At 40.7% G+C, this 26,474-nt stretch overlaps 1 protein-coding gene across 2 annotated transcripts; it reads left to right on the top strand.

Annotated features, from left to right (window-relative positions):
- The first annotated feature begins 982 nt into the window (after window positions 1-982).
- MORF4L1 (mortality factor 4 like 1) lies at window positions 983-22,953 on the top strand. 2 transcript variants are annotated; one of them, XM_009584789.1, is made up of 11 exons: window positions 983-1,024; window positions 4,147-4,214; window positions 6,496-6,582; window positions 7,324-7,404; window positions 15,963-15,988; window positions 16,400-16,488; window positions 16,794-16,895; window positions 18,547-18,635; window positions 19,914-20,086; window positions 20,429-20,513; window positions 22,328-22,953. In XM_009584789.1, exons 4-11 carry the CDS (start codon window positions 7,346-7,348, stop codon window positions 22,410-22,412), a joined length of 708 nt encoding a protein of 235 aa, XP_009583084.1. In that variant the 5' UTR covers window positions 983-1,024; window positions 4,147-4,214; window positions 6,496-6,582; window positions 7,324-7,345; the 3' UTR covers window positions 22,413-22,953. The 2 variants fall into 2 exon arrangements, with proteins under 2 accessions (XP_009583084.1, XP_009583083.1); XM_009584788.1 differs by lacking the exons at window positions 983-1,024; window positions 4,147-4,214 and adding an exon at window positions 10,033-10,095 and having other exon boundaries at window positions 6,441-6,582; window positions 22,328-22,737.
- The last annotated feature ends 3,521 nt before the right edge of the window (window positions 22,954-26,474 follow it).

Here is a 26,474-nt window from a genome sequence, read left to right as displayed (position 1 = left end):
GCATTATGCAGCTTGTCTCTCTGAAAATGTGAGGCACTGCAGCTTTCAAGAAGGAAACATCTGTACTCAGATATCCTGTGTTAAGTACATTCAAATTCCCACAATGTAACCGCACAGTAAGACCTTGCCATTAAGGAAAAAAAAAACAGACTGAAGAACAATCTCTTCCTACTTAAAAACCACAAAGTGAACAGTTTTTCTTGCTGTTTCACAAACCTGGCATTCTTCTGTCCCACAAGTTGGACTGTGGAAACAATGTTGGGGTCTCTCTCTTCCTGACTTCATTGAACTAGAAATACCAGGTGGTGTACTTCCTGCAGGAAAAGGGGTACTAATAACACTGGCTTTCCTTTGTGTCAGAAGCTTAAGATGCAGAGGTGCCATCTCTTACGAGAGCTAATTTCCTGCTCTGAATCAAAATGCAATATCATGGAGACTAAAGAATCCCTTACAGTAAGACAGTTTTACCTGCTTACTGCTTGAGTACTTGGGCTGAAGTAGTCCGTTTGTATCGAGCCAGTGAGTTTTGGTGTCTGCATCTGAAATTCAAGGCTTTGAAGGAGTTTTCTGTTCCAGCCTTGCAACAGGATGCAAGGGTGTCTAACTTGAGTTGGCGGTGGCTGGAAGTATGGGTAGGACTGTAAGTTTTGGTGCCAATTGTTTGCTGAAGTAACTGGCTGTTCTGCAAAACTCTGGGCAGGCTTGGACAAGGTTGCATGCAGCTGTCCTTGCATGAGTGCTCTTCAGGGAGGTCCTCAGGAATCTTTGCTTCATGGCCTAAATAATCAGAGCTCTGATTTTGTACGAGACTGAATTTGCTTCTCAAACACCAGCCTGCTTCTCAAATCAGTATTCTGCCTTTGAATTTCTTTCTAGGTTGGCACTGGATTCATTCTGTGTTGCACTTGATGACATATATTTTACAGAAATGGCACATTGGTGGTGTTCTAAGATGTTTGTCTGCAACTTTCTTTCAGGTGAACGAGTGCTTTGTTTTCATGGACCTCTCCTTTATGAAGCAAAGGTATGTGTGGTTGCTTATTGCTGCAGACAGTTCTGACTGTTCCACAAGAAAATAAGGAATTGTATTAGTTTACCTGCTGTGCCTCACTAGATAGGATTAAGGACTGAAACTAAAATGAAGGAGAACCTGATAATATAAGAAATTAATTAGTTTTAAATGCTGGAGCTCTATATTGTAGAAAAATTTCAGAAAACCCAATGGTACTATGCAGCTATTCTGGTAAACTACTAAAGGCCGGATGGTCTTATGTGTTGAACATCTGATACACCTGTGTTCCCAGAACACTGGAAAGAATTTTTGCCCGTAGGACTTGATGCTGGTGCTAATGCATGAGCTAGTAAGTTAGCTGCAGTTTGAGCTTCCTCAGAGATGTAGGTGGCTGAGTACAATCAGTGGTCTTCAAATGGGACAACGCTGCAGAAGATAATGCTGGATTAAAGTAACAAAGGAAGTGGCATTCTCAGTTCTGGTTTTTTTAACTGCAGAAACCATGCATTGCAAATCTGTGACTTGGAGGAGTATCCCTACTGCTTCAGTGGCAGGCCTCTGCTGCCACACTTTCAATGATGTGCTTTTCTTGTGGGCCTTAAGCAGATGTCACTGCTGTGCCACCTGTTTCACTGACCGTATGGCTCCTAATTTGACTGCCTGTTTCCACTTCCTCTGAAATTGATATAAAGGGCTTTTGTAGCTGTGTGGATTAGAAGACTTGCAGAAATTCCTGGGGCACCTTAAACAGATTTAAATCCATTAGGTTTTAGTGTCAGTAAATGTTAACTGGCGGGACAACTTCAGAAAGGTGGTAGTAGGGAGGCAGCTAGAAATACTTGGCATCTCTTTTCATGCTATCAGCAATTAGTGTTTCTAATGTTAAAATAACATCCAGAGCATTGACAGGGGACGTGCTTGTCTTAAACATTTTCACTTTAGTGATTCTACTCTGTTCTCTCCCTTGCTCTAGAACTGGAGGACAAGGTCGTTGTGAATGTATGCTCAGAGTGTTGTCTTCTGCCAGTGCCTGCCCAGGTGCTAGTACAGAGAGGAGAGTAATCAAGGCTTCTGTTTTTGTGAAAACAGACTTCTGTTAGCAGCAGTCTTAACTCTTTGGTCAATTAAATAGCCCAGAGCTGCTACAGTCGTGTGCTTCTCCGTGCTGTGCCCCTCTTCTCCTTTACCCAAGGGTGGAACGAGTGTTGCAGGAACTGGCTCCGCCAGCTTGGTGCTAGAAGGGACTTCCCAGTTGGCAAGATAGCTTTTGGCTGGCTATTTATGTTGAGAGTCTGGATCCTTCTGGGCTCCTGCAATGGCAGAAGGAACTGGGTTTAATTTTACAAAGATACTTCGTAGGTGGTAGTGAATAATAACTTAGCCTTCCTCCTGTTCCTTTGATCTATTTTTCTTCTGTGATTCTCAATACATAAGTTATTTCGTTCCTGATGACCATATCCTTGGCTTCCCATAGCAAGGTGATCAGAAAAGCACTTGTGTGTGTTAGAGCAGTATGAAAAACTATGACAAACAGTAACTGTACATCTTTGTACAATGCAGAGTTAAATGAGATTCACTTAAGACACTTCTAACCTCCAGCAGGAAAGAAAATATTTTGGTACAGAACTATATTTGAATGTTCTTTTATTTCGTGCTCACTTACATTCTTCGAAACATGTAAACACTTCTTAAGCACGCAGTTTGTATTTGGCTGGCTTTAACTCCAGGACTGTCACAATGAGCCACTGGTGCAGCAGTATATCAAACAAGATTAGGATATCCTTACTCCTAGTTGCAAGTCTAGATGAGATTGAGCTTAAGTTCCATATGTGGCATTTTGGAGATTAGTACTGAAATACGATGTTCCTCTCTATGTTGACAATTAAGTTTTTTTTAATTGGAGAGGGTGCAGGGAGGAATCACCACAAAAGTCTTGAGAAGGTGCTGTACAGCAGAGGGCTCTGCCCTCTCAAATACTTAGAGGTAACGATTAGTATGGCAAGAAAATAGCAGTTATGGCTTTTACGAGTAATTTTTTACTTCAGTGGAAAAAGTCCTTAAAAAGGGACCCTCATTATTTCACTGTTAAAGTGGTACAGTGGCATCTGTGTCTCTATGTATCCAGAGCAAGACTTGATACCTTTCTGGATGAAGTGCCTTATCCAAGCAGGAGTTGGTGGATTTAATTAGGTATAATGAAGAAGTTCAGGGACATGAGGTGGGTTATGTAGTTTCTGTTCTGGCTGTGTTTTTGCAGGAAGGGGCATGTCACTGGCTATGTTTTTCTTTTATATAGATGTGGTAGCTTGAGCTCTTACGTGCCAGACTGCAGGGGTAGGAGGAAGTTGTGTTGTTATCGGGCAGCGTGCACAGTTGTTCCAGCTCACCCGAACATGTTCCTCTGAGTTGAGGCAGGGTCTTGCAGGCTGCGAGTGGGGCTGTGCTAAACTATAACCCAGAAAAGTTTGTGAGGGGCACTTCTGAATCTGAGTGATATTGTGGAGTGGTTGCAGCAATCTTGTTATGTATGTGTTCCCTCTTTTAATGGTCTCTTTTTTTAATGGTCATTTTATGAGGAAGTTACTGTATTCATAGGCCAGTCTTTTGATGGAAATAACTGTTTTTATTTACCTCATGTATACATTCTTAATCTAGAAAAAGCCCTTACTGCAACTCTTTCTACTGAATATAATGCTCTCTCTGTGGCTGTAGAGATCCATATTATTTATTTTACTTTTGAAGACTCCTCTACTTCAGCCAGCTTACCTGTCTGTGAGGTAGGGGCCTGCATGTGAACAAGCTCTCTAGTGAATGGCTTTTGGCTAACTTGGGGGTAGTGAAGTGACTGCTTGTTTACTCTTCTGGTCATCCTCAGGGGTTTCTGATCCTTCTCGTGAATGAAGGTGTCCCTTTGGATAGCTGAGCAGAGTCGCTTGTTTGCCTAGTCCTTCCAAATCTGTAAATAGGCAGTAACTTGTGTTAGAGAACTTAACTTTCTGCTGTGAAATAGCTGCCAGTATTTCAATCGCTTGCATGGAAATCTCTGCATGCTTAAACTCTGAAAGCTAAAAAAGCAAAACTCCTTCAGATCTCTGTTCCCATTGGTACTGACTGAACTTTCTTCTCTGTTCCAGTGTGTAAAGGTTGCCATAAAGGACAAGCAAGTGAAATACTTTATCCATTACAGTGGTTGGAATAAAAAGTAAGTATTGCATAAAATGAAAGCAGTATTTCTTTTTCCTTTGTGGGAAGATGCAAGCTTTGTCAGTTTGAATGCGAGCTTGATGGACTAGCACTACCATGGCTGTGTCGATAGGAGATTTTCTGAAATTGACCTAAATGACTTTTATACATAAGCCAATGATTTATAGTAACACAAAGAAAACATTGCCTAACTCACCATTTCCTTCAGAGCTTTGGTTGTATAGGCAAACTAGCTTAGGCTGTCAGTAGACTATAGCGTTCTGTTTGTTCAAGTTTGAAAATAGTTACTGTAATTCCTCCCTGGCAGAAATACCTAGTACAAAAACTTCCTTGTTATGTGTTGGTAGGAGAGGCAACCTTTACTGAGGTGGAGCAAAACTCTCTACTCAAATACACAGTGTACTTACTTTTGGCAGCAAAGTTTGGTAGCAAAGATTTGGAGAAGCATGCCTTAGTGAAGGCTGTGTGTTCAGAATGGGAAAGGCTGTCTATTTTAATCCTTCACAGGGGCAGGTTTAGACTGTGTTTCAGTTCTTGCCTCTCATGCTAAGGTAAAGTTAGAGATTCTTTTCCCTTCTGGAAAAATGGTAGGATTCTAGGTGAGAGATTTCTGAAGTATGAAATAAAAGTTCAGCCTATTAAAGGTGAATACTTTCAGGTTATTGCATTTATGTACTTGTCTTTTTTTCTTTCATTTGAATTCTGTTCTGTCACTAGGTTTTGAATTCAGGAAAAGTGGAGTGTTTTTTCTCAGTGATTAAAAGCTTCAGCTCTTCAGACTCCAGAAGTCTTTCAGAGAGCACTTTTTCCTGTTCTGTTTGTTTTTGTTTCATTTCAGTGCTGCAGACTCGAGTGAAGACTTAGTCACTAGTATCTTGATCTCACTGACGTGACTAAAAGCTGAACTTCATGTGTTAATATGTAACTTTTTTAAATGCATCCGCACACCCTCCCTGCCAAATGGACAGATAAATGTTTTATTGTAAACACCGACAGTTACAGGAAGCATAATTGTTTCTTATGGTGGCTGCTGTATATTAATGAGGCAGCATAAATTTGATACTTCCTCTCCTTGTTTATCTCTGATGAAGGGTGCCATAAGTGATGTCGTGACTCCTGCTTTTCTTGCTTGCGCTGTTTGAGTTTTTTTGCCTTCAAGCTTCCAATTAACTACATTAAAAGTGGCGTTGCTGCACGATCTAGACAACTGGGGCAATATGACTCCTTAATTTTGGTTTCTATAATTAAGGTCCTTTGTTACTTGTTAATTGCTTGACTTCTTAATTTTTTTTCAAATATCAACAGTTAGGATACCAAAAAAGTTTCTTCATCATACAGTATAATGTGCCGCACAGTTACACAGCACTTCTTTTGAAGGTCTCTTGCAGCTGTACAGGCAGGAGTAAGATAAGTGGCTTAAATATCTGACCAAAGCACTATTCTAAAAACATAGTCTTAGAATGTGTACAGCTGGACATGTGTTTCTCTGTAACGTTTGGATGCTACGCTTGCTTTGTCTTAACACTCTTGAAGACCTTGTATTCCTGGAGTAGTATTGGTTTTGACACCTCGATGTTCTCAGACTGGCAGCTGTTGCTATGAAATGAAAATGACACAGAACTCTTTATAAATAGATCTTTAACTTGCATACTTTAGAATGACTTGGCCACTTTTAATGTGTTTTATTTGAAATAAATTGTCAGATTGCTCAGATAATCCACTCTTTGTCAAAGTGGAATTCTTGCTCGTAATGGCAATTTCCCCAACACCTGTTCTCTTAAATCGTTCACTTCAGATTCTTCAAATATTCATGCCATCTTGGTTTCCTTCACAGACAGAAATCAGAGCTCTTCTTCTTACAGTAAGATCTTATTGCTGAATTTGTTAACCTATAAAATGTTGGAATAGATAAAGGAAACTTGCTTCATAATATAGTTATGGCTACAGGTGTCCCATAATTTAGTAAGAGTAGAATTTTTTTTTTGAGATGCTTCTTTTAAATTAAAGACAGTCCCCTCCCTCCTAAATTGCCCATCCTTCAAGTTTGGGAAACTCTTTGGAGATGACTGAGGGTTACACTTCCCTAGAAAAATCGTTACAGCTTCAGTCAGTGGGGAATGCGTTTGGTAATTTACACTTTCAGTTGTGCCAGTCCATGACTTGACACAAAAGCAGAGTTCAGTCTCAAATTCTGTGAAGCTTTTAATTGACTATTGCGTGTAAAATGCAATTATGTAATGTTTTTGAATGATCATTTGATTTTTTAAATTTTTTTTCAGCTGGGATGAATGGGTTCCAGAAAGCAGAGTGCTCAAATACGTGGATACCAATTTGCAGAAACAAAAAGAACTTCAAAAGGCCAATCAGTAAGTATTTTTGTTAGAAGACCTTGTCAGTAAATAATTCTTTTATAGAGCTTCAATCCAACAACTAATATCAAGGGAAGTTAGTGAGTTTAAAAAAAAAAGCCTTCAAGAGGTGTTCATATGTTCATTTGTTCTTGAGGTGTTTTGGCTTACAGAGGTGTTCTGATCTTTGTCCTCTAACAGTTTAGAAGGAGCAAGCTGCTACTTTGTTTTAAAATGGTGACTTGAGGTTTTAAGGAAGAATAGGTTGATGAAATCGAGAGGCAGCCTGACTAACTGCAAGTACATCCTGTAATGTGGAAATTAGGTGGCTAAAAATGACCCTTGTGCAGTATCTTTAAAATATATTGTTAAGTGGTAAGGATCTTCTCAGAGAGCTTCAGGCTGCCTACAAATACTTTGATTTTTGTGAATGCTAATCTTGTATTTCTTTAATAGAAATGCTTTTATTGAGAAGTTGTTTTATATTTTTCAGGAGCAGTGTGCTGCTTCCATGTAATTCAGAATAACAAGAACGGTGGGAGGGGGAGGAAATGGGTGTTCTACTGCTAAGTGTTGTATGAAGAAGCCTAAATCTTCTTGATACTGAGTTGGATTTGTTCCTGCTCATGACACATACTGATTTGCAAAGCCATTTACTAGACATTCTCTAAATGTTTTGCATAACCTGTTACCCGTTGAGGGAAAACAAGCTTGTTTTTCCATTAAAGTCTTATTTATGAATTTACGCTTTTTTTAAAGGGAACAATATGCGGAGGGAAAGATGAGAGGTGCTGCTCCGGGCAAGAAGACTTCTGGTCTGCAGCAGAAAAATGTTGAAGTGTAAGAAGTTTTTTATTTAAAAAACCAAACCAAACCAACCGAGAAAAACCCACACCACCAAAACTCCACCCAAAAAAACTCCCAAACTTTTGCTTGTCAGTTTTACTACTGATCCTTAAATAGTATTTTTCTTAGAATGGTTCTGCAGGCTAAACTACATTACTTCTGACAGAAACAATACAAAAGCTGTGTTTCACTTTTGTGATATCAAAAAGGCCTTTGCTGAAGTATTTTATTAAAACTGCCTTCTTAGATTGTGCAGTGTTTAATACTGAATCAAGGTACTGACACTAACACTCTGTACTTTTTTTGCACTCTATTCCTCTTAAGTTAGCAAACTGACACTCAAAAAGTGGTGAGTCCTCATAAGACTCGTATCTCGGTGAAATCGGTTTCGATATAGAATTTTACAGTTCTTCCAAGCTGTGCAAGCACTTTTGAATAAAATCCTTAAAATGCCTTGCCTTCTTATTGTACAATTGTTAAAACTGCATTTAAGGAGTCTTTGTTTTGCTGTTTTTGACAAAACTAAACCCATATGCTTTTAAAAATGGTTTTGCATCTTAAGAGACCAGAAGCAAGCTCAGACATTTAGTAGAAAAAATAATTTCAGGATGTAACTGTCAGATTTCTTTCATTCCATCCTTTTTGTTTTTTAGAATAGGCTTGTATGGTGTTATGTTTAGGTTCTCATACAGTCAGTACAGCTCTACTGCTTTGCTCATGTGCTGTGAAACTCTTCTATTTGGGGTAGTACTTCACTTAATTATGAAGATGGTCATTACTAATGTGATATTTTGAACTCCTGACTTCAGTTGTGATTCTGGTCTTCATGAGGAAGCTGCTGAAACGATATCAATTCCTAAGAGCAGCATTTGGCAGCAGCCTCAGATTTCATGTCTCATTTATGGGCAACTTTATGTTACGAAATATGTATCAGTGGTAGAGGGTACAGTTGTGTGGGGTTTTTTTTGCTCTAGATCCTGAAAGCAGACTTCACTTTAGGATTAGTCAAAGCCTAGCCAAGGCTGTAGATTGGCTCTTGGTCTCTGGAATGGGGAGTCCGATGGATCTGGCCATAATGCTGCATGCGTGCTCCCTTGCGGTCTGTTGCTGTAGATTCTGAGGTGCTTTAACACCACCGGTTTGGTGTGCTCTGTCAGCTCAGCATGGACCTCTGACAGGGACCTAGTCACCTGTTTGTCTTCATTTGGGGGTGAAAAAAACCCAAACCAGATGTCTGTTTAGACAGTTCCTAGTGAATGTCATTAAAATCTAATTAAAGCAGATCTAAATTATGACCATTACTAATTTGGCTGCTTAAGGGGCTGTTGCACCTAAGTCTTGTTGCATTTTAGTCAGTGGGAGTAGAATTAATTTCATGTGTGACTTTGACACAGGTAGTGATGACTCAATTGTAAATGTCTACAATTTACATTATAGAGAACATCCCAATAGAAACTTCAGGATTAGGTTCCCCATACTGGCAGCTTTAGTCATCTTGGTAGTCCAGACAGATTGCAGTGGGATGAGTTGTTCTCTCTGGCTGAGTAAATGCTAAATGTTAACCTGTGCTTGAAATCAAAGTTGGCTTAATCCTCTCAACCACACCTAATAATGTTACATCCAAGGGAGACCCACACAGCAGAAATGACTTTATCTTAAGCCTCTGTGTAACTCTAAAGCTTGGAAGCATGTTACCAGGTCTGTCTTTACTCTCTGGTTGAAACCAGCTGGGGAAAGGGAGTAGCTTTGCTTTTCGCTGTCATCGCTATCCTAAGCATGGGTGGTTGTTTCCAGCATAGCAAAACAGACAATAAGTTAATTCTCTGAAACCTCTGTTTCATGTTGATTGGGAAAATTAATTCCTTGATGGTGGATTTCCAGAGCTGTAAAGGGGAAGACGGAAAACTGTTGTCATTAGAACAGCAGTCTTGCATTGTGAAAGTTATTTATAACAGGGTCCCATATGCTCGTTGCACTGATCTTGCTCCTAGTCTCTAGCCATTACCAGCATCCAATGCATCCTTCTGAATTAGACCTGTGCTTCTTTCAACAAAGTCTCCCTATTTTTCTTCCCTATTTGGCGGCTGAGGGAGAGGAAGTACTTTGACTTATCCTAGCAGTGATGCAGGGTTGTGATACTGATTTATTATTGACCAAACTACTGCTTCTCAGATCCTGCTTACAGCTAAAGGCAAGATGGCTTCTGAAAAATCTCAAAATCCTGTTCCAAAATAAAACTTCTGGGTTGTTCTCTTGTTGTAAATCTAAGGTCATTGCAGATACATAAAGTACTGATGGTGGGGAGGGGGAGAAACTGGTCACGCAACTATTCTAAAAGGGTAACACTGTCAGCCTATTTGGGCCTCAAAATATACCTTTTGTAGCATTCTTGGAGGATTGAACAGAGGGAAGGGTAACTTGTATTTTGAAACTTATTCTTCAGATAGTCAAACAATAATGGAAAGGAAATAACAATGTAAGCACAACTTATCCTCCAGGAATGTTCAGTAAGACTATAATATGCTGCTAAAAAGGTAAATTTTTGAATCTTAAATAGATTCTCTTTAAGGCTGAACACTAGGTCTGACATTCTTTCCTTAACTCAACCCCCATTGTGCCTAGATTTTTCAGACGAGATGGAGCGCATACTGTTTGCTGTTTGGAGACCCCTACAATATCGACGCGGTGAGTTAAGGATGGATTGTCAAACCAGGATTTTCATCCTGAAATCCAAATCTCCTTGCTTTCATAGATTTCTTTCAGAGACTCTTAAAGTCCTCAGTTGTAATAATGTAAACTTTGGTAGCAATTCAGTTAACAATTATAAGTACTGCAGTATATCGTTTTGGTTTTTTTAAAGCCAGTATGGACTACCAGTTTTTAGTTTCTCTGAAAAGTATACCTTTTCAGTTGGGATGGGGTGCAATATGAGTAGTCAAAAGCATTCAGTGTGTCCACTGTTTAAAAAGAAGTGGAGGACAACTGACTTCAGATTTTTGAAACTGGATAGTTCTAGGTTGCATTTGGTCTGCATGCTTACTGTGGCCTGGAGTTCTGCCTCAATGGAAATCAGTAACAAACTGCAATGTCTTCTGTAAGTCTTGGGAGCGAGGCTGCTACGATAGATGGTGTTAGAAATGCAAGGTTTGAACCTGCTCCTTAATGTGTATTTTATTGTTGGCTTGAGTCTGTTCAGAATAACTGCTTCTGTAAACTGCAGCAAGTGGTTCAAAAAGCTTTTGAGACTATTTGTAAGCAGTATTTGATCACATAGAAATATGCATGAAACGCAGGTTGTATACACTTGTTTTTAAAATAATTATTCATCTTATGGTAACTAGAAGCTATCATAGAAAAAAACTTTGTATGGTTATAGCAGGTTGCCAAAAATGAAATACAACAGTAGAGATACTGGCTTCTCCAGACTGTTTTATATGTAGCTCTGCTGAATTCCAACCTCTAAGAGTTTATGCTACCTTTGATGGGCCTAATATGATTAACTTGCAAAAAATCAGTAAACAATCAGAGTTAAGGGGTGCTTGGAAAATAAGAAGGGCAGCTGAGAGTGTTCTGGAGGGAAGATATGGCACTGAATAACAAATTTGAGAATAGCATCTGTTTTTAAATTATATATATGTAAGCAGTCTCATCAGAGATGCTCTCAAAACAATATCTCAGCTTGGGGCTTATTGTTTTTTCTTCTAATAGAAGTCTTGTTCTTAATCTGAACATATTACTCAAAAGCATATGCTCCTGCTGCATGTCTCTTGTGGCATCCTCTGCTATCTTTGGCACAGCTAGTATCTCTCTCACAAGCTACTTCAAGTCCTCTAAATGTCAAGCGGCATGTGAACACTGCCTACGTGCCAGTTGTCTAGGGCTGTAACAACACTGGAATGGCTATACCAGCTCAAGCTGGAGATTTTCCTACCCTCTTCTGCTGTCTGATGGTCACCAGTAACATGCTTAGGGGTAATGAAGTGAGTCAAGTCTAGAATGCTGTTCTCCCCCAAATACCCTTTTTGCTTCTAGCAGTCTGTAATTAACGGACTTCAGAGCTGTAGGCTGTATCCATGTGATGGGTTTAATAACCCTCTGTAGGACTGTCTTATATTTATCTAATAACTTCTGAACCATTTGGACTTCTGGCATCCCCATCATCTTGTGGCAGCGTGTTCTCGTTTTAATTCAGTACTGTGTTGAAGAAGGGAGGAAAGGGGATGACTCCTTCTGTCTTTTTAATGTCTGCTGCTTTGGTTTTTTTGGTCTTTTTCATCTTTCTTGAGGAAAGATTGATTAGTACTTTGAGCTTCACCTTTTATCGCTAGTGATACCTCTACCACATTTCCCCTCTTCTGCCCAGTTGTCAGCTTGAGAAAGCCCTTGCCTGGCTGGTTACTCCTGGTATAGAAGCTGTTTTATACTACCAACTATTCTTTGTTCTCTTTACCTCTTCTAGTTTTATTGTGTGCCTCCTAAGGCCAGGTTGCCTGACCAGGCACAGGAGACATACGTGTATATAATCTGGACTTTGGTTTTTATCCTTTTGCTAATAATGTTTGATGGTTTAATTGAATCGTGATAGCAATGCTGCCTCTCACGGCTAAGTTACTGACCAAGCTGCTTGAGCAGTAGTGGCTGATTTCATACTTTTTTCCAATGTACTTGTTTTTCACATTTGAATCTTTTAATTTACTTTTTTATTACTAGTCACCTTGTATTAGGAGAGGCTTTGTGATTTCGTATAGCTTAGTTACAACTGTTGTTTTATCAGTTAACTGGCACCTAATTTCCTTTTTCTGGCATTTGCAAATGTATTGAACTCAAATGCCTGAGACCAAGTGGTAGCTACATTCATTCTCTGCTGCTCATATCTTAAACAGCTATTGTAGGGAGTTTCTAACAGACCTCTAAGTCACTTTAAAAGGCACGTGGATTTTGGGAAAGTAGAATACTTGTTATTGTCCACAACATCTTTATCTACCTGGTCATGGACTCGTAACTGTTGTGGAGTAAGTAAACCTTCCAAAGTCTTGGTTTTTTCCTGATGTCATTTGTCTGTGTTGAATGCTATTTTCTAAGCTATTTTTATTTTCGACTGACAGTTTTCTGGGATGTCCCACAAGACACTCCAGTTTAGAGCTCTGAGCATTAACACCAAATCTGTTGTGCAAAGATTGCTGGCTTCTTGAGGTGGTAGCCAAGGTTCTGTGACAGATACTTGATTATCTTTCTTCTGATGAATGTCTGTAGAAAGGTGAAGTGCAGTCTTTCAGTATGTTGTCTTCCGTGGCATCCTCTTTAGTTTCACCATTTGATCGTGAACACAGTCCTGTTTTGGATACTGAGGTTGGAAGTTCAGTATTATGCTCTTGTGGCATGGGCTGCTTATTTTCCTTCTGAGTCTGTCACCGTTGATATATAGCATTTCTGTAAGCTGTAATACTGTTTGTTTTCTACTGATTATTTTGTTTCTATACAATTTCAGATGGTTATGTCAGTTGTAGTTCACTTATTTTTGGCTTTCTAATTCAGTCTTGCATTTTGATCCCCAATAGTTGAATATTGTTGTTATAGCTGCATGTTCTTGTTCTGCTAAAATAAAACCCTGCAATGGGGGCTGGGTTAGCTTCTTATCAGAAGCCCTGCTTCTTTGAGGAGGTAATATCTGACTACAGTGGGATGCACCCTTTAAGTTTGAACTGGGAGATCTTTAGTTTGAACTTTAGCACCTGGCATGTCTGTTCAGTCTTTTAATTAAAACTCTTTTCACAGAAGCTTCCTTGAAACTTCCATGCTGCTTTTTAGTTTTGTTGTCAGCTTTCAGTGAAAAATGCCAGTCAATAGAGAAATACGTGAATGAAGAATAGCAGCTGGGCTTCCAGGAAGGCATTATCTGCCATCACGAGGAACAGCTGTATGTCTCAACATGAGTCTGCTTGGTCTGATTAATGGAATCTAGCTATCTAAGATGTGCTGCTCATCTTAGGCTACAACTTCCATCAGTAGGGCTGTCTATAACCTCTGCGATACAGATGCTGCATCTTCTTCCTGGACATCGAGTGCACTGCATCCTTCAATTACTGTACATAAGAGCAACACTTCACCTTGCACAGCTGCCTTCACCTGGTGAAGAGTATTATTCCAGACAGTCTGCTGTACAGGCTATCAAAAATCAGCCAAATGCTAATGTTTTGTCTTTAACCTTAGCTCTTTCTTTTTGTTGCCTAACTCAGATTTGTCTTTTAGACTTTGCAAACAGATGGGTGCTTTGACTTGAAGCAGAGGCATATGACTTGAAATATAAGGAATCAGGAAATGTAAGGAATGAGGTGGGAGAGCACAAGCAACTGCCTAGAATGGTTTATGCTAGACTTTGTGCTTCAGTAACATAGATGTGGCTTACTGACTTAATTGCGGTAGTTCTTTAAGTACTTTATATTGCCTGTCCCAGTTTTTTAAGACTCTGCTTCTAGACTAATGCTTAACATTATTTTTATCTTGTGATTTTAATTCTGGAAAGAACTCCCTGTTCCTCCTCGTTTACTCTAGGTTTGGAAGAAGAAACTCTCTCTTCAATACACAAGTCTGTTATCAGTGACTTAACTTGGCAATTGTTCTTCTTCCTGGAGAGAGATGATATTTATTCTGCCCACAGTTTAAGCCTAATGCTTGTTTGACTAGAAGCTTGAAAAAAGCCTTACTCTTCCTATCTTCAGACCTTCCTAGAAACTCTGCCTCCTTCCTGACCCAGATAAACCCAGTTCAAAGCCTGAATACAAGAGTCACTTGACATAGTGTTCCCAAGGAAATAATCTTGTACTTGTAAAGAGTTTTATCCACACAATCTGCAATTTTTTGAGAGGTTTAACTGGACTCCTATTAATAGTGAGCAAATTGAAACATGACTAGTAGTACTCTTAATTAAAAATTTTCTGAAAATGGTTAGTAAATATACAAAGTTCAGATAATAACAAAAATACTTGTTAGGACAGTTAATTTTGTTATTGATGCTCTTGACCTATCTGAATATTTACATGTCATGTGCGTTGTATTTCAGGTGTCTTTAAAATTTTTGGAAGTACAGCTTTTCATTTGGAATAAAAATAAGGGCTAAGGATAGAGACTTTAGAGAAGTGTGAAGTGTAAATTAGAAACAGTAAGTTCAGAGAAGCATTTGGAAGAAGATAAATATTAGGGTCAACATTATTTAGTAATGTTCCAAATGTTTCTAGTAAGTGGCAAGTGTAATCATGATTTCCCTGAAAAGTTGATGATGGAATTGTAGGCAGTCCATGCAGCTTCATGCATATAATTCTGGTAGTGCTATTTAAACTTCCCTCTACTGCTGTAGTGGTAAAACTGTGGGTTTTTTCAATACTTTTCTAGAAGTTAATTCAGTTGACTGAGACTTTGTCGTGGTTTAACCAACCACGCAGCCGCTCACTCACTCCCCCCCCCCCAGTGGGACGGGGAGAGAATCGGAAGGGTAAGAGTGAGAAAAACTCGTGAGTTGAGATAAAGACAGTTTAATAAAACAGAAAAGGGAGAATAATAATGATAATGATAAAATATACAAAATAAGTGATGCACAATGCAATTGCTCACCACCCGCGCTGACCGATAACCAGGTAGCGATCGGTACTTCCTGGATCACGCCCACCATTCATATACTGAGCATGACGTCACATGGTATGGAATACCCCATTAGCCAGCTGAGCTGGCTGTCCTGATTATGTTCCCTCCCATCTTGTGTACCCAGCTCAGTCAGTAGGCATGGGAGCTGTCCTTGGACTAGGAGGGTACTTAGCAACAACTGAAAACATCAGTGTGTTATCAACATTCTCCTCATACTAAATCCAAAACACAGCACTAGCAAGAAATTTAACCCTATCCCAGCCGAAACCAGGACAGACTTATACAATAATTCCCAGCGCTTCTCTTAAAAGTTGATGATGGAATTGTAGGCAGTCCATGCAGCTTCATGCATATAATTCTGGTAGTGCTATTTAAACTTCCCTCTACTGCTGTAATGGTAAAACTGTGGGTTTTTTCAATACTTTTCTAGAAGTTAATTCAGTTGACTGAGACTTATACAATAATTCCCAGTGCTTCTCTTTCCTTGTCCCATATTCTGTCTCTAAGTGATCCCTGAAATACAGAAATAAACCACCTACAAATCTAGTGTAGTTTTCCAACAGCACCTGGAAAGTATAAAACATCCGTAGACGTTACTTGCATAAGTGTCAGTCAGTACTGTTTTTAAATACTCATGTATTCTTGGCATGCCTTCTGGCGTTTTGTAGGTTTAAGTTAGTGATTCCCCCCCAAAATGATGAGTTACAACCTGTTAAATGAAAAATCTTGTAGTATCGTAACTGTGACGCTAAATCACATCTGGCATTTCTTTAATGCTTTTATCTAAATACTCCATAGGCCACTGAGTATTCGCTCATTATTCTGAACTTAGCGGACAATTTTCTGGCTTTCTACTTTCGATTCTTTAAGTACCACTATCTTTATATTTGCAATAATTTGTGTTCTTCTTGCAGGAAAACAAAAAAGAACAAACAGAAAAGTAAGTATGTTTTTATTTTGTATATAAGTGGATATCCTTAGTGAAGGATTCTTAACTGGAATAAGACCTTAAATCTGCCTCAACTAAGTTTACTTCCTATCACCTCTTGGACTTCAAATGTCTCTTCCTCCTGGTCAGGAAGAATGCATACTTTTCTGGTTTGTACACAAACTACTTGTTTCAGTCTGTTAAGATTTTGACCTCCTGCAAATTAAAAGCGAAGTGATATCTCCATGGAGCTGTTGAAATAATTTAAGTCAAATCCATGTTTTCTTACTGAGATGAAGATGTGACATATTTGCAAAGCTGAGTTGCTGGTTCCAAAAATTCTTCCAAAGAATGTTACAGATGCTGACCTATTGGTTTGTTTTTAATGCAGAAACCACCAATCTTTTTTTTTTTTCTGTACAGCTCCAGGAATCGGAGAAGGGAGCAGTACCAGTGAGACTCCTCAGCCTCCTAGGAAGAAGAGGGCTCGAGTAGATCCAACAGTTGAAAGTGTATGTATTTCTGATTCCCGCAGGATTTTTGATAGAAAACAGGAAGGTTGCTTTGCTCAGAAATGCAGACAGCAATACTTTGTCCTAGAGTTTGGCAGTGTGAAATGTTACAACTTGCAAAACTAAGGTTCCCAAGTGGCCTTGAAAAAACTAAGCTATTTCCTTGTTCCCTGTGGAGCCTACAGGAATTACTGTAGTAATTCCTCAGTCCAGGGGTGTATTTCAGTTGTGAAAACAAGGAATATGGGTGACTCTTAGCTTGGACAGTTATCTGAAAGTAATTGGTTTGGCTTCACTTTTTTTAGGAAGAAACATTTATGAACAGAGTTGAAGTAAAGGTGAAAATCCCAGAAGAGCTGAAACCATGGCTGGTAGATGACTGGGACTTGATCACCAGGCAAAAGCAGGTAATTTGTCAAAAGAACAATCTGGCCATGTATAGGTGAGGATACTAAAACTAGAATTTCATATCCTTTTCAAGTGCAGTGTAGTGAAATCTCTTGCAGAGTTTGACAGCAGCCTGATGGCTTTACTTGACAGTTCTCATTCTGGTTGGATTTTAACCAAAGGTCACCTGTGAGTAGGACTGTTGCTCAGCAGAGTCGCATGTAAATTTGTAGAACAGACTTTGTCTAATCAAGCATAAGCTAGAAAGGCAAATAAAGCTTAAATAAGTTTTTTAAATTAAGTGTGGTGTTAACTCTATGCATGCTTGGCCTGCTGGTATGTTTTGAACAGTTTACTTAGTTGGTAGAGAATTGGTCTGTAGGAATATCACATGGGATGCATATTTTATCTTAGCTCCTTCCTGCTTTGTTTACATGTCACTCGTTGCCAGGTTCTGCGAGCATCTTAAGTTGTTCTACAGCTCTGACAGAAAGCTGTTGTGTAAGATAGTGATTCTTAACTTCTGCCAGGCTGGATCCATATAAAGCTTCCTGATACAGTAAATTAAACTTTGCTTTCCATTTTAAAAGTGTAAAACACTTTCATGAACTTAAAACGTATTAACGAATCATGACTTGTTTCTTGTGTGAAACTGCTTACTAAGATCAGCAAGAAGCATAGAAAATAATTCTGTTGAAAACTGTTTGCTGTTGTTTGGTAGGTTGCAATTGCATGCTGTAACTTACTGCTACTCCGAGGTACTGTCTGCGTTCTTGCAATCCCAAACACGTAAAAATCTTGTTCAAGTCCTATGTGGATAAGGCTGACTTTTCTTGGTGAATACAAATCTTAAACTTGCATCAGCAGTAAAGGTACTTAAGCACCACTGTGTGTTACACTGACTCCAGTTCTGGAGACTTGCTTTTCCCCACGCTCCCCGAAATGTCTTCGGACTGTAGTGCCCTTGTTAAAGGAAATAGATAAGTGAACTGGGGCCCGTGCCTCAGGAAAAAAAAAAAAAAACCCAAGTATGTGAATTCGCTGTACTACTGAGCCTTGCCCTATACAACTGAACTAGTGTCTGTGGGTACAGATGATCTGTGTATGGTGTTAAAGATGGAAGTTGATCCTTGGCGAATCATGGCTGGGAATATTTGTCTTCAATTCTGTGTGCTCTGATGTAGCTCTAATACTTCTCAGACTGTGCAGGCAGTGAAACTTCCCAGCAGGTGCTTGGCAAGCTTATTTGCTTCGCTGCAATAGTAGTGTCAGGTGCTGAACTGTGGGTGCAAGAGGAAGAGCAGGCAGAAGAATACGCAAAATGGTCACTGTTGCTTTTGTCACTGCTGTGCGGCCTGGTGTAGGCAGGTCTGAAGGGGTGTGCTTTGCTGTGTACCTTTGACTCTTCGGGTGACTTTAGCAGTTCATCATCAGGTTGCTGCTGAGCAGCACAAATGTTAAATGGAAACATGGATATAGTTGCTGTTAAGCGTTTTTTTTGGTACGAACAACTAAAACAGTTGGGTGTTCCTTTAATAACACTTAACATCTTAACCTGTTAATTTTATTCTAGAAATGTCCTTATGTATGTTGCTTTAAATTTAGTATGCAGATATAAATGCCTGCATAAATTAGACAACTTGTATTTGTTTGGTTTTGCTTCTTGTATAGCTCTTCTATCTTCCTGCCAAGAAGAATGTTGACTCCATTTTAGAGGATTATGCAAACTATAAAAAATCACGAGGAAATACTGATAACAAGTAAGTAGTGGTCATTTCAAACCTTAAATACTTCTTTTGCTTGGACTTGTATTTCATGGAAAATTTAGTAAGGTGGTTAAACATGTCCCAGCCCTATGTTCAGCTTCATTTTCCAAGACCTAGGTGATTGAGGAGTTTAGAAATCTTTGAGGAGGTAATTCAAGAATGGTGTTCTGCTTTCTGGATATTATTTCTGCTTCCCCACTTCCCCTAAGCCTTTTCCTAAAGGAAGCTGATACAAGCCGAGTGAATAGCTCTCCAGCCCTTCATTCTAGCTCAGGCTTCCTACCTCGGGTGAATAAAGTCATTGGCACTTGCTAGGTATGAGCTGAACAAACTATCAAAAAAGCTACCTGGCAGATGAGCAAAGTGTTACTGTATGGGTGGACTCTCTCACAGAGGCAGAGGGGTGGGGGACAGGGAGGTAGATGGTGACACTTAAGAATCAGATGGGCAAAGCTAATTACTTTGAGGTGATAGCTTTGAAGATTCTTGTTTGTAATTACCCTGGAAGTCCAGCCCTGACAACAAACAAGGTGTGTTTATTCTTGAATGAAGCTTTTCTGGTTTAAAGGGGGAGAAACTAGAAATGTGAAGTTATTTTCTTCCATTCAAGAGGAAGCATATTATTGACTTACCAGGGTGTTCTAACATTCTTTTATGTAATTGTCCTAATGTCTGTTCTAAATTTGTTTGCAGGGTGGAGTGGGGGTTGTATTTCTCAGATGTGCAGTGTCACTGCTCATTCCTATACAGTTCTTCAGTTAGTTGTGAAGTTGGAGGCCTGCAGGAGTATAGCATTGAGAGGCCTAGTTAGAAAGGGTCAGTTGCCTGAAATACTGGGTAGCTGTCCCTTTCCATTAAGTAGGAGTTCTGTCTGATTACTTAAAGTAGTATTGTACTTTTAAACTGATGTGAGTTGGGATTAACTTTGGTTGAAAACAGAAGAGCTGGTAAGTATCCTTATAAATACTTACTGTTGCTTTGAAATGACTGCTTGAAGAGTTAATTTCTCTAAGTGAGTGGATGACTAAAAACAAGGCTTTTCTTGGCTTGCCTAAATTCTTACTGAGTTCAGAACAGACCATTTTTAAAGGAGATCTTGAAATGCATCACTCCCTGTGTCTGTGTATTTTAAGGTCTCCAGACAAATTTCCTTGAAAAACCTTCAGGTTTTTCAAACATTTTTATGATTTTGATGGACTTGGCAAGCTAACTCTCATCTTGTGTCCATCCAGTCATTAGAACAAGACTTGCAGTGTTTTCTCTATTTACCAGGGAGTATGCAGTCAATGAAGTTGTGGCTGGAATTAAAGAATACTTCAATGTCATGCTGGGAACTCAACTGTTGTACAAGTTTGAGAGGCCCCAATATGCTGAAATTTTAGCAGATCACCCTGATGCTCCAATGTCTCAAGTCTATGGTGCCCCACACCTACTGAGGTTATTTGGTGAGTATGACCTCTAGAGGTTGAAGAGCAGTTAGAAGTATTCAAATGCTTCCTTTTCCTGTCTTGAGGCTCAGTGGGTGTGAACTGCAGAAATTTGACAAGCAGCTATGAAACATGTGGCTTCAGTCTTTCCTTACTCCATATACCTAAAATGTTCAGAGCCACTCAAGGATTTAGAATGGAAATGGATTTTCAACAGTCTAGTTAATTTAGGTGAGCTTCTATATTTTGGAATAGATTCCTGGGCTGCTTTTATATGCTAACTGTAAGGTTCTAGACTGTACTTAAATACTTGTTAAAGCTGTTGTTTATAACTAACAAGTACTACTTCTTTTGAAACAGTGCGAATTGGAGCTATGCTTGCTTACACTCCTCTTGATGAGAAGAGTCTGGCTTTGCTGTTAAACTATTTGCATGACTTCTTAAAGTAAGTACTCTTTAAGTCTTTCAGCAAGAAAGAAAAAGTTCAGTAAGCACAGGCTATTGTAATGGGGCCTATTTTCAGTGAACAATGGTCATATAACACCTGTATAATCTTGCACCTGTGTGTGGTATCTTCACTGAAGACTGCAGTGAAGTTTTCTCAAACTCTGCTGCACAGTAACGTGAGTAAGACTGGTTTTAACTTCTCTCCAGTTATACTGAGGTTATTGCTAGTTAGTTGTGTGTTTACGTATGTATTAGTCTGCACTTTTAAACTGTCCAAGTCTGCTACTTGTTTCAAAATAAATGTTGAAGCATTTATTTGTAGTTGCTATAAAAAGCAGATGACAATTACAGCAAACTATTAAATTACACAACAGTTACTCAACAAGAATTGAGCAAATGTTATAAAACTGATGAACCTTACTAATGTTATTTCTGGGACAGATTGTAGCTTTAGTGCACTGCAGTACCCTGTGGTGCTGTAGACATGTTATATTTAGGATGAAAACCTCATCCTAAATAATAATACAAGACTTTAATGTGAAATGTTTAAAAAAAAAAAGACATTTGATTTCAGACAGGTGATGAAATACTCCCTCACTGCTATAAGGAACCATGGAGTCACTTGCTTCTTAGTTCACCTGTAAACGTTTCCTGAATGTGAGATTCTATAATAGAATTAAACTTCAGTTTAGTGTCTGAGATGTCATACCTGTGTTCCCTGATATGTATGTACAAGCATGGCTTTAGCAGCTTCCATGCATCTGTACCCCACTAGAGGAACTTAGTATTAATGCTTCTGCAATTTATTTATACATATATGTAGGGACAGGTGTGTGGTATGAAGCTGTTCAGCTGTATGCCAGCTCACAGCATCGGTGCAGCTTTTTGGTTTTGCTGTACTGGCAGATTTTCTTGGTCAAATTTACTAAAGCTGTAAACTTCCGTTTGTGATTATGTCATGGAGGAGAGAAATGTTCTGTGTATTTTCATATAAGGCTTTAGTGGTCTACTGATAGTATTTGGAAATACTGATTTGTAAATAATTAGAGTAACAAAGCATTAAGCTGTTTTGCCAGTAAATACCAGCTTTTACCTCTGTGTGATTGGGTCAGCTATTGGAAGTTGAAAGAAAACCCTCAGCAAGTCCAAGATAACTCTGCAGTAGAATTAGAAATGGATCAGCCCGATTTCTAGGGTAAACTTGCCTTGGGATAGTCCTAGAGTCTTAAGTCGATCATAGTCTTTTGGGTAAGTCTTAAGTAAACACAAGTGCTAAAAGAGCTTTCAGTTGTAAAGGTAGAAATGTGAAGCCAGTGCATTGACCAGAAATCCCTGAATCCATTTGATGAGAAGTAATGGCATATAATGCTTATCTTCTGCTATTGCACTAAGTTGACCATTGCTCATTTGCTCTTAGCCATTTAAGTTCCATATTTGTGCAGACAGAACTTCATGGTGTCCTACTCCTTGTTCCTGCCGCTTTGAGTATGATCAGTAGTAAATCAATTCTTGGTACAGCAGCTGACTGAACCTCCCATGTCAACTGTTTCATCCTGTTAATCTTAACCTCCCTGGGCTCACTTGGAGCCAGAGTTGCTTGGCAACTTGTTTGGAATTGATTTTTTTGGCATGAGCTGTCAAGTCTTTAATTGCTTTACACAGCTGACTTCTTAGTAGATACATGTTAGATTTGTACTCTTGAAATCATGTTTTATGGTCTCAGCAAACACCTGACGATTCACTCATTGTTGATGCTAAACAACAGAGACTTTAGGCAAGAAGGTAACTTAATCTTTTCATTATTTTTCATAGGTATTTAGCAAAGAATTCTTCTGCGTTGTTTAGCGCCAGTGACTATGAAGTAGCCCCTCCTGAGTATCATCGGAAAGCAGTATAATACTGTGCTGCTTTACAATGAAGTGATCATTGGATCCTTGTAATACTGTCCACTCCTACATCTTGTTCTTCACCTTTCTATTGCACATGTCTCTATTGCACAAATTATGTAAACATAAAAGTAAAGTGAATAAAGTTGTGTGTTTAAAATGGAACTGGCATTTTTAAGTTCTGAAGATTTTCTTGTCCCGAAATGGAAGCTTGGAGTTTAACGGGAACTCTTTGGTGTTTCTGGCTTGCTACTGTTGTTTGCATCAATGGAATGTAAAAAGAATGCATTGTGATATTTCATTGTATGAACTCTGCAGTGCTCGTGGTCTGTTTTGACATTAAGATTTGCTTCACTAACCCGCTTTATTGCGTAGTAATGACAAACCCAGACTCTCAGACTCATGAGGGTTGTTGTCACCTAGTGTTGGTGCTATTGATTAGTTGACTTTCATTTACTTTCTTGGTGTTGGAAGTAAAATGTTTGGTCCATAAATGTATGCTTTTATTTAGATAGTGGAAGGACTGTGACTTTTTTATATTCTAACAATAGGAAAATGCATTATCATATTGTAGTGTCTTGGAAATGTTGGTCTTTCACAGAGCTGTTTTACAAATCTTCAAATAAACTTTTTTAATTTCAAGTGTTGTTTCTAATATTTGTATTTACATCAGTCACTACCTTATGACAGTGTCCTGTCAAGTATGATCTAAGTGTATTAAGTGTAGTATAAAGTTCTGCAATATTAACTTGGAGATGCTGTGTTTCTTTTTGATTCTAAGGACTAGTAGTTAAAGCCCATGCATCCAATGCCAGTGGGTAAAGCGGTTTCTTCTTCTCTGGGATCATTATGTAGTCCGTAAGTAGTGATAATACATTTGTTGCAGAATTCTTAAAAGGCTTGTTCTTAAAAGCCTGAACCCTGAAAGCACACTTTGCCTGGCTTCTGTCAATCACTTTCCTATTGTAATTCGATTTTATATGCATAGGAGCATCTTAAATGGTAAACCGGAGGGCAAGTGAGGTTTGCTGTGACTTGCACTGCTTGGTCAGGTTGCTGTTTTTAATGTCTTTCGGGAAGCTGTTATAATTGCCCACGCTCCTGATTCTTGTCTTGATACCATTGCAAAAAGAGCTGTGGCAAAACCTGAAATAGGTGGTGAAGAAATGGTTGAAAGAGATGTGAACTAATGCTGACTGGAAAGAGGGTCTGACACTGAAAGGTGCTTTGTGTATATTATTTTCATGGGCAGATCTGTGTTGTACTTGGCTTTGGCCTCTCGGTATCAGGCATGTACTTATCTCTTCTTGATGTTGCAAGTTCCCTGCAAGCTTACGCACTTTTTCTGGGAAGGTCACTAATGGAATTAACTCTGAGCTGCATAATACATGACTTACACAATAGGGTAAGTCTATGTGCTGTCTAGCTTTTGTTTCTTTTCCTTGCTTCCCTGTGTATTTCCCAAGGCAGCTTGGCTGTGCTCAGGCATCATGAAGTTACGAACTTGCTATTCCAGCCCTCTCAGCTAAATTCTGTCTGGGAGCCATCTCCTGTTCACCTCTTTTGTCTCTGTCTCCTTCTGCCGTTGGGCCTGTTAAGAAACTCTTCTGTAACAGCTCATTTAGATCAATTTTATAGTAACTGCCTTCTGTTTGTAAACTGTGTGCCTACACACTTCATTACGTAGAAGCTAATTCCCCAGCCCAGTAAGAAGGGAAGTCAGCTAGACCGAATTCAGTACATCAGGTTTGCTTTGCGTGGCAGATGCTTTCTTCCTTCGATTCTGTGTTGGTGGGAGAGGATCTAGAGTTCCCCTGTAAGTGGCTTCATCTCCTGTGGATAGCAAAGCATTAAACTCCATCTCGCGTGCATTCGGCACCCCTTTCACCAGGAGAGCAGCGCTGTTTGGGGCGAGTGTGGGACGAAGAATGAGGCTTTCAGTCACATCTATTAAAAGCGTTGCATGACTTGGCTATGGTCTAAGTAGCTGCTATTTCTAGGCAAAATACCAGGTTTTAATCACAGATGTTATTGCAGGAAACCACAGGATCTGGGGATCTGAGAACCGCTCTGCCCAAGGGCTGGTCCGGTGCTGGTGGGTGTGAGCGTGCCCTTCCCGCAGGAGGCTGAGGAACCGTCCCACGCTGCGGCCGCGCCAGCTGGCCTGGCGGGAGGCTCCGCAGAGACACCCCACGCCCCTGCGCTTCCCCCAGCGCGGGGTGCAGCCTTCCCAGAGCACCTACTTGCGTGTACAGATGGGAGTGGGCTAGCCTGGGCCCAGGGGAGGTGTGAGCAGGCTCAAGTTCTTGGTGGTTGTCTCCTGAGGTAGGTGCCTAGACAAGAATCCAGCTGGGTTATGTCCCACCCTTCTCCGTCTGCCCTTCTGTACCCAAGCACAAATGCTTGCTAAATTGATTCTATTTTGTACAGGGCGGTGCTGGTTGCGGGGTGGTCTGCTGGAGCACAAACGATAATGAACTATTTAAAGGAGCAGCAGGGTTCTCTTCTTAAATGGAAAAGAACAATATTGAGTGATGATGTGAGTGGAAGTTGCCATGGAAACTGTGAGGCCGTGCTAGGGCGCAGCTGCGGCGCTGGGGAGGTGCATTCCTACGAAGGAATGCCCAGAGGAGCGGGGCAGGCACGCAGGCAGAGAGCGGCCAAGGGGGCTGTGGGTTCCCTGGCCCAGCTCAGGGCTGGTGGGAGGAGAAGCCCTGGAGCTGTGTGGGAAATGCAAGTGGGTGCGAGAAGACGGGTGCTCCACTTGCTGCCTGGTATTGTTACAATCCCTGTGTGCTCTTCTCTCTGTTTAATGAACAGCTAATTAGCTACTGCTCTTTATTTATCATGGCCATTACCCAGACGAAGTGCCAAGATTGTGTTCTGAGTCTGAACAATGGGTTCATCCTTTGCCAAACTGCCCTAAGAGCGAAAACAACCTTTTGCTGTCAGCACGCTCATGTTTGTGGAGCAGCCTTTGTACCCCAGACCTGTATGGATCTTCTGGTGATCCCTGGTGGTTACCTGGGCAGCCCCCTGGTAGCCTGCTGGAAAACTGAGCCGGACAGCCGGCATGAGGGAGGGAGAGGGAGCTGGAGGTGGGGCCAGCCTGCAGCCCCCCTTGGGCAAGGCCTATACCCCAGTGAGGGTCACAAAAGTTTCCCTTGCATGGAGGGAGCCTGCTGTGCCTTCCTCCTTTGCTGCTTCTGTGCTGAATTTGTGAGAAATTACCCATTCTTTTTTCCTGGCTGTATTCGCTGAGTCGCTGTGCGGGGAAGCAAGGCGAGCAGGCAGTCGGAGGCTCAGCCAGCATCGAGGTTTCGTGAGCGCTGCAGCCCTGTCCCCGGCCCGGGGTGTTTCAGGTAAGGGACGTTTTGGCTGCAGGAGTGGAAGGTTCCTGGGGCTTTGCTCCTGTGGTGCTCGGCCTCCCCGGGGAGAGGATGCGCCTGGTGCAGCGTTGCCCTTCTGAGCTGGGAAGCCTCTGCTCCTCACAGCTCCTCCTGGGAAGGATGAACTCTTCCTGGCCTGAGGCATTAATCATCTGTTTCCCAGCAGCAATTTCACGCTAAGCTCGGAGTTTAGGCCCTGCTGAATTACGGGCTGTGTCTCTCAAGGTGAAGGGTTACAACACATGTCTTGTACCCGCTCGGAACAAAGTACCCTCTGCCCCAAATGCGGTGGGGCACACGTGGCCTGTCCCAAGGCACAGCCACCTCGCAGCTCCGAGGCCAGACCGCCGGTGGGGACTTACCTCCCTTGTTAGCTGAGTCTCTTTTGAGCTAGGTATAGGAAAGAGCGAGTGATTGGAGCTGTGCCAGTATCCGTATGTCTGTCTGGCTCGTGTGCCCCTGGAGAGGTGGGTGGTGAACTGGGAGCCCTTGGCTCACGCAGGCCCGGGGAGGCTGTGTGCGCTGTAAGGCGGTGCTGCGCAGCGGCCCCTGTTTCAGCCGTGTATCCTGCCCCACACATTGTTTCGCCTTTTTCCTTCCTTTGCTCCAATCTGAGGGTGATTTCCTGCGCCGTGGGGTGCGGAGGGCTGGGTGCATCCTCGCCTTGTTTTCCTGCTGCCATTT

This window comes from Fulmarus glacialis, unplaced genomic scaffold (genome assembly GCF_000690835.1).
Source record: "Fulmarus glacialis isolate BGI_N327 unplaced genomic scaffold, ASM69083v1 scaffold35999, whole genome shotgun sequence".
Lineage (NCBI taxonomy): Eukaryota > Metazoa > Chordata > Aves > Procellariiformes > Procellariidae > Fulmarus > Fulmarus glacialis.
The sequence above is the reverse complement of the archived record's forward strand: the minus strand, read 5'-3'. Positions and strand labels throughout refer to the sequence as shown.

Coding starts and splice junctions, on each gene's coding strand:
- MORF4L1 (XM_009584788.1), top strand. CDS start 7,346: ATGAGAGGTGCTGCTCCGGGCAAGAAGACTTCTGGTCTGCAGCAGAAA. Junction 7,405..10,032: donor CAGCAGAAAAATGTTGAAGT/GTAAGAAGTTTT, acceptor CATTGTGCCTAG/ATTTTTCAGACGAGATGGAG. Junction 16,896..18,546: donor TGATCACCAGGCAAAAGCAG/GTAATTTGTCAA, acceptor CTTCTTGTATAG/CTCTTCTATCTTCCTGCCAA.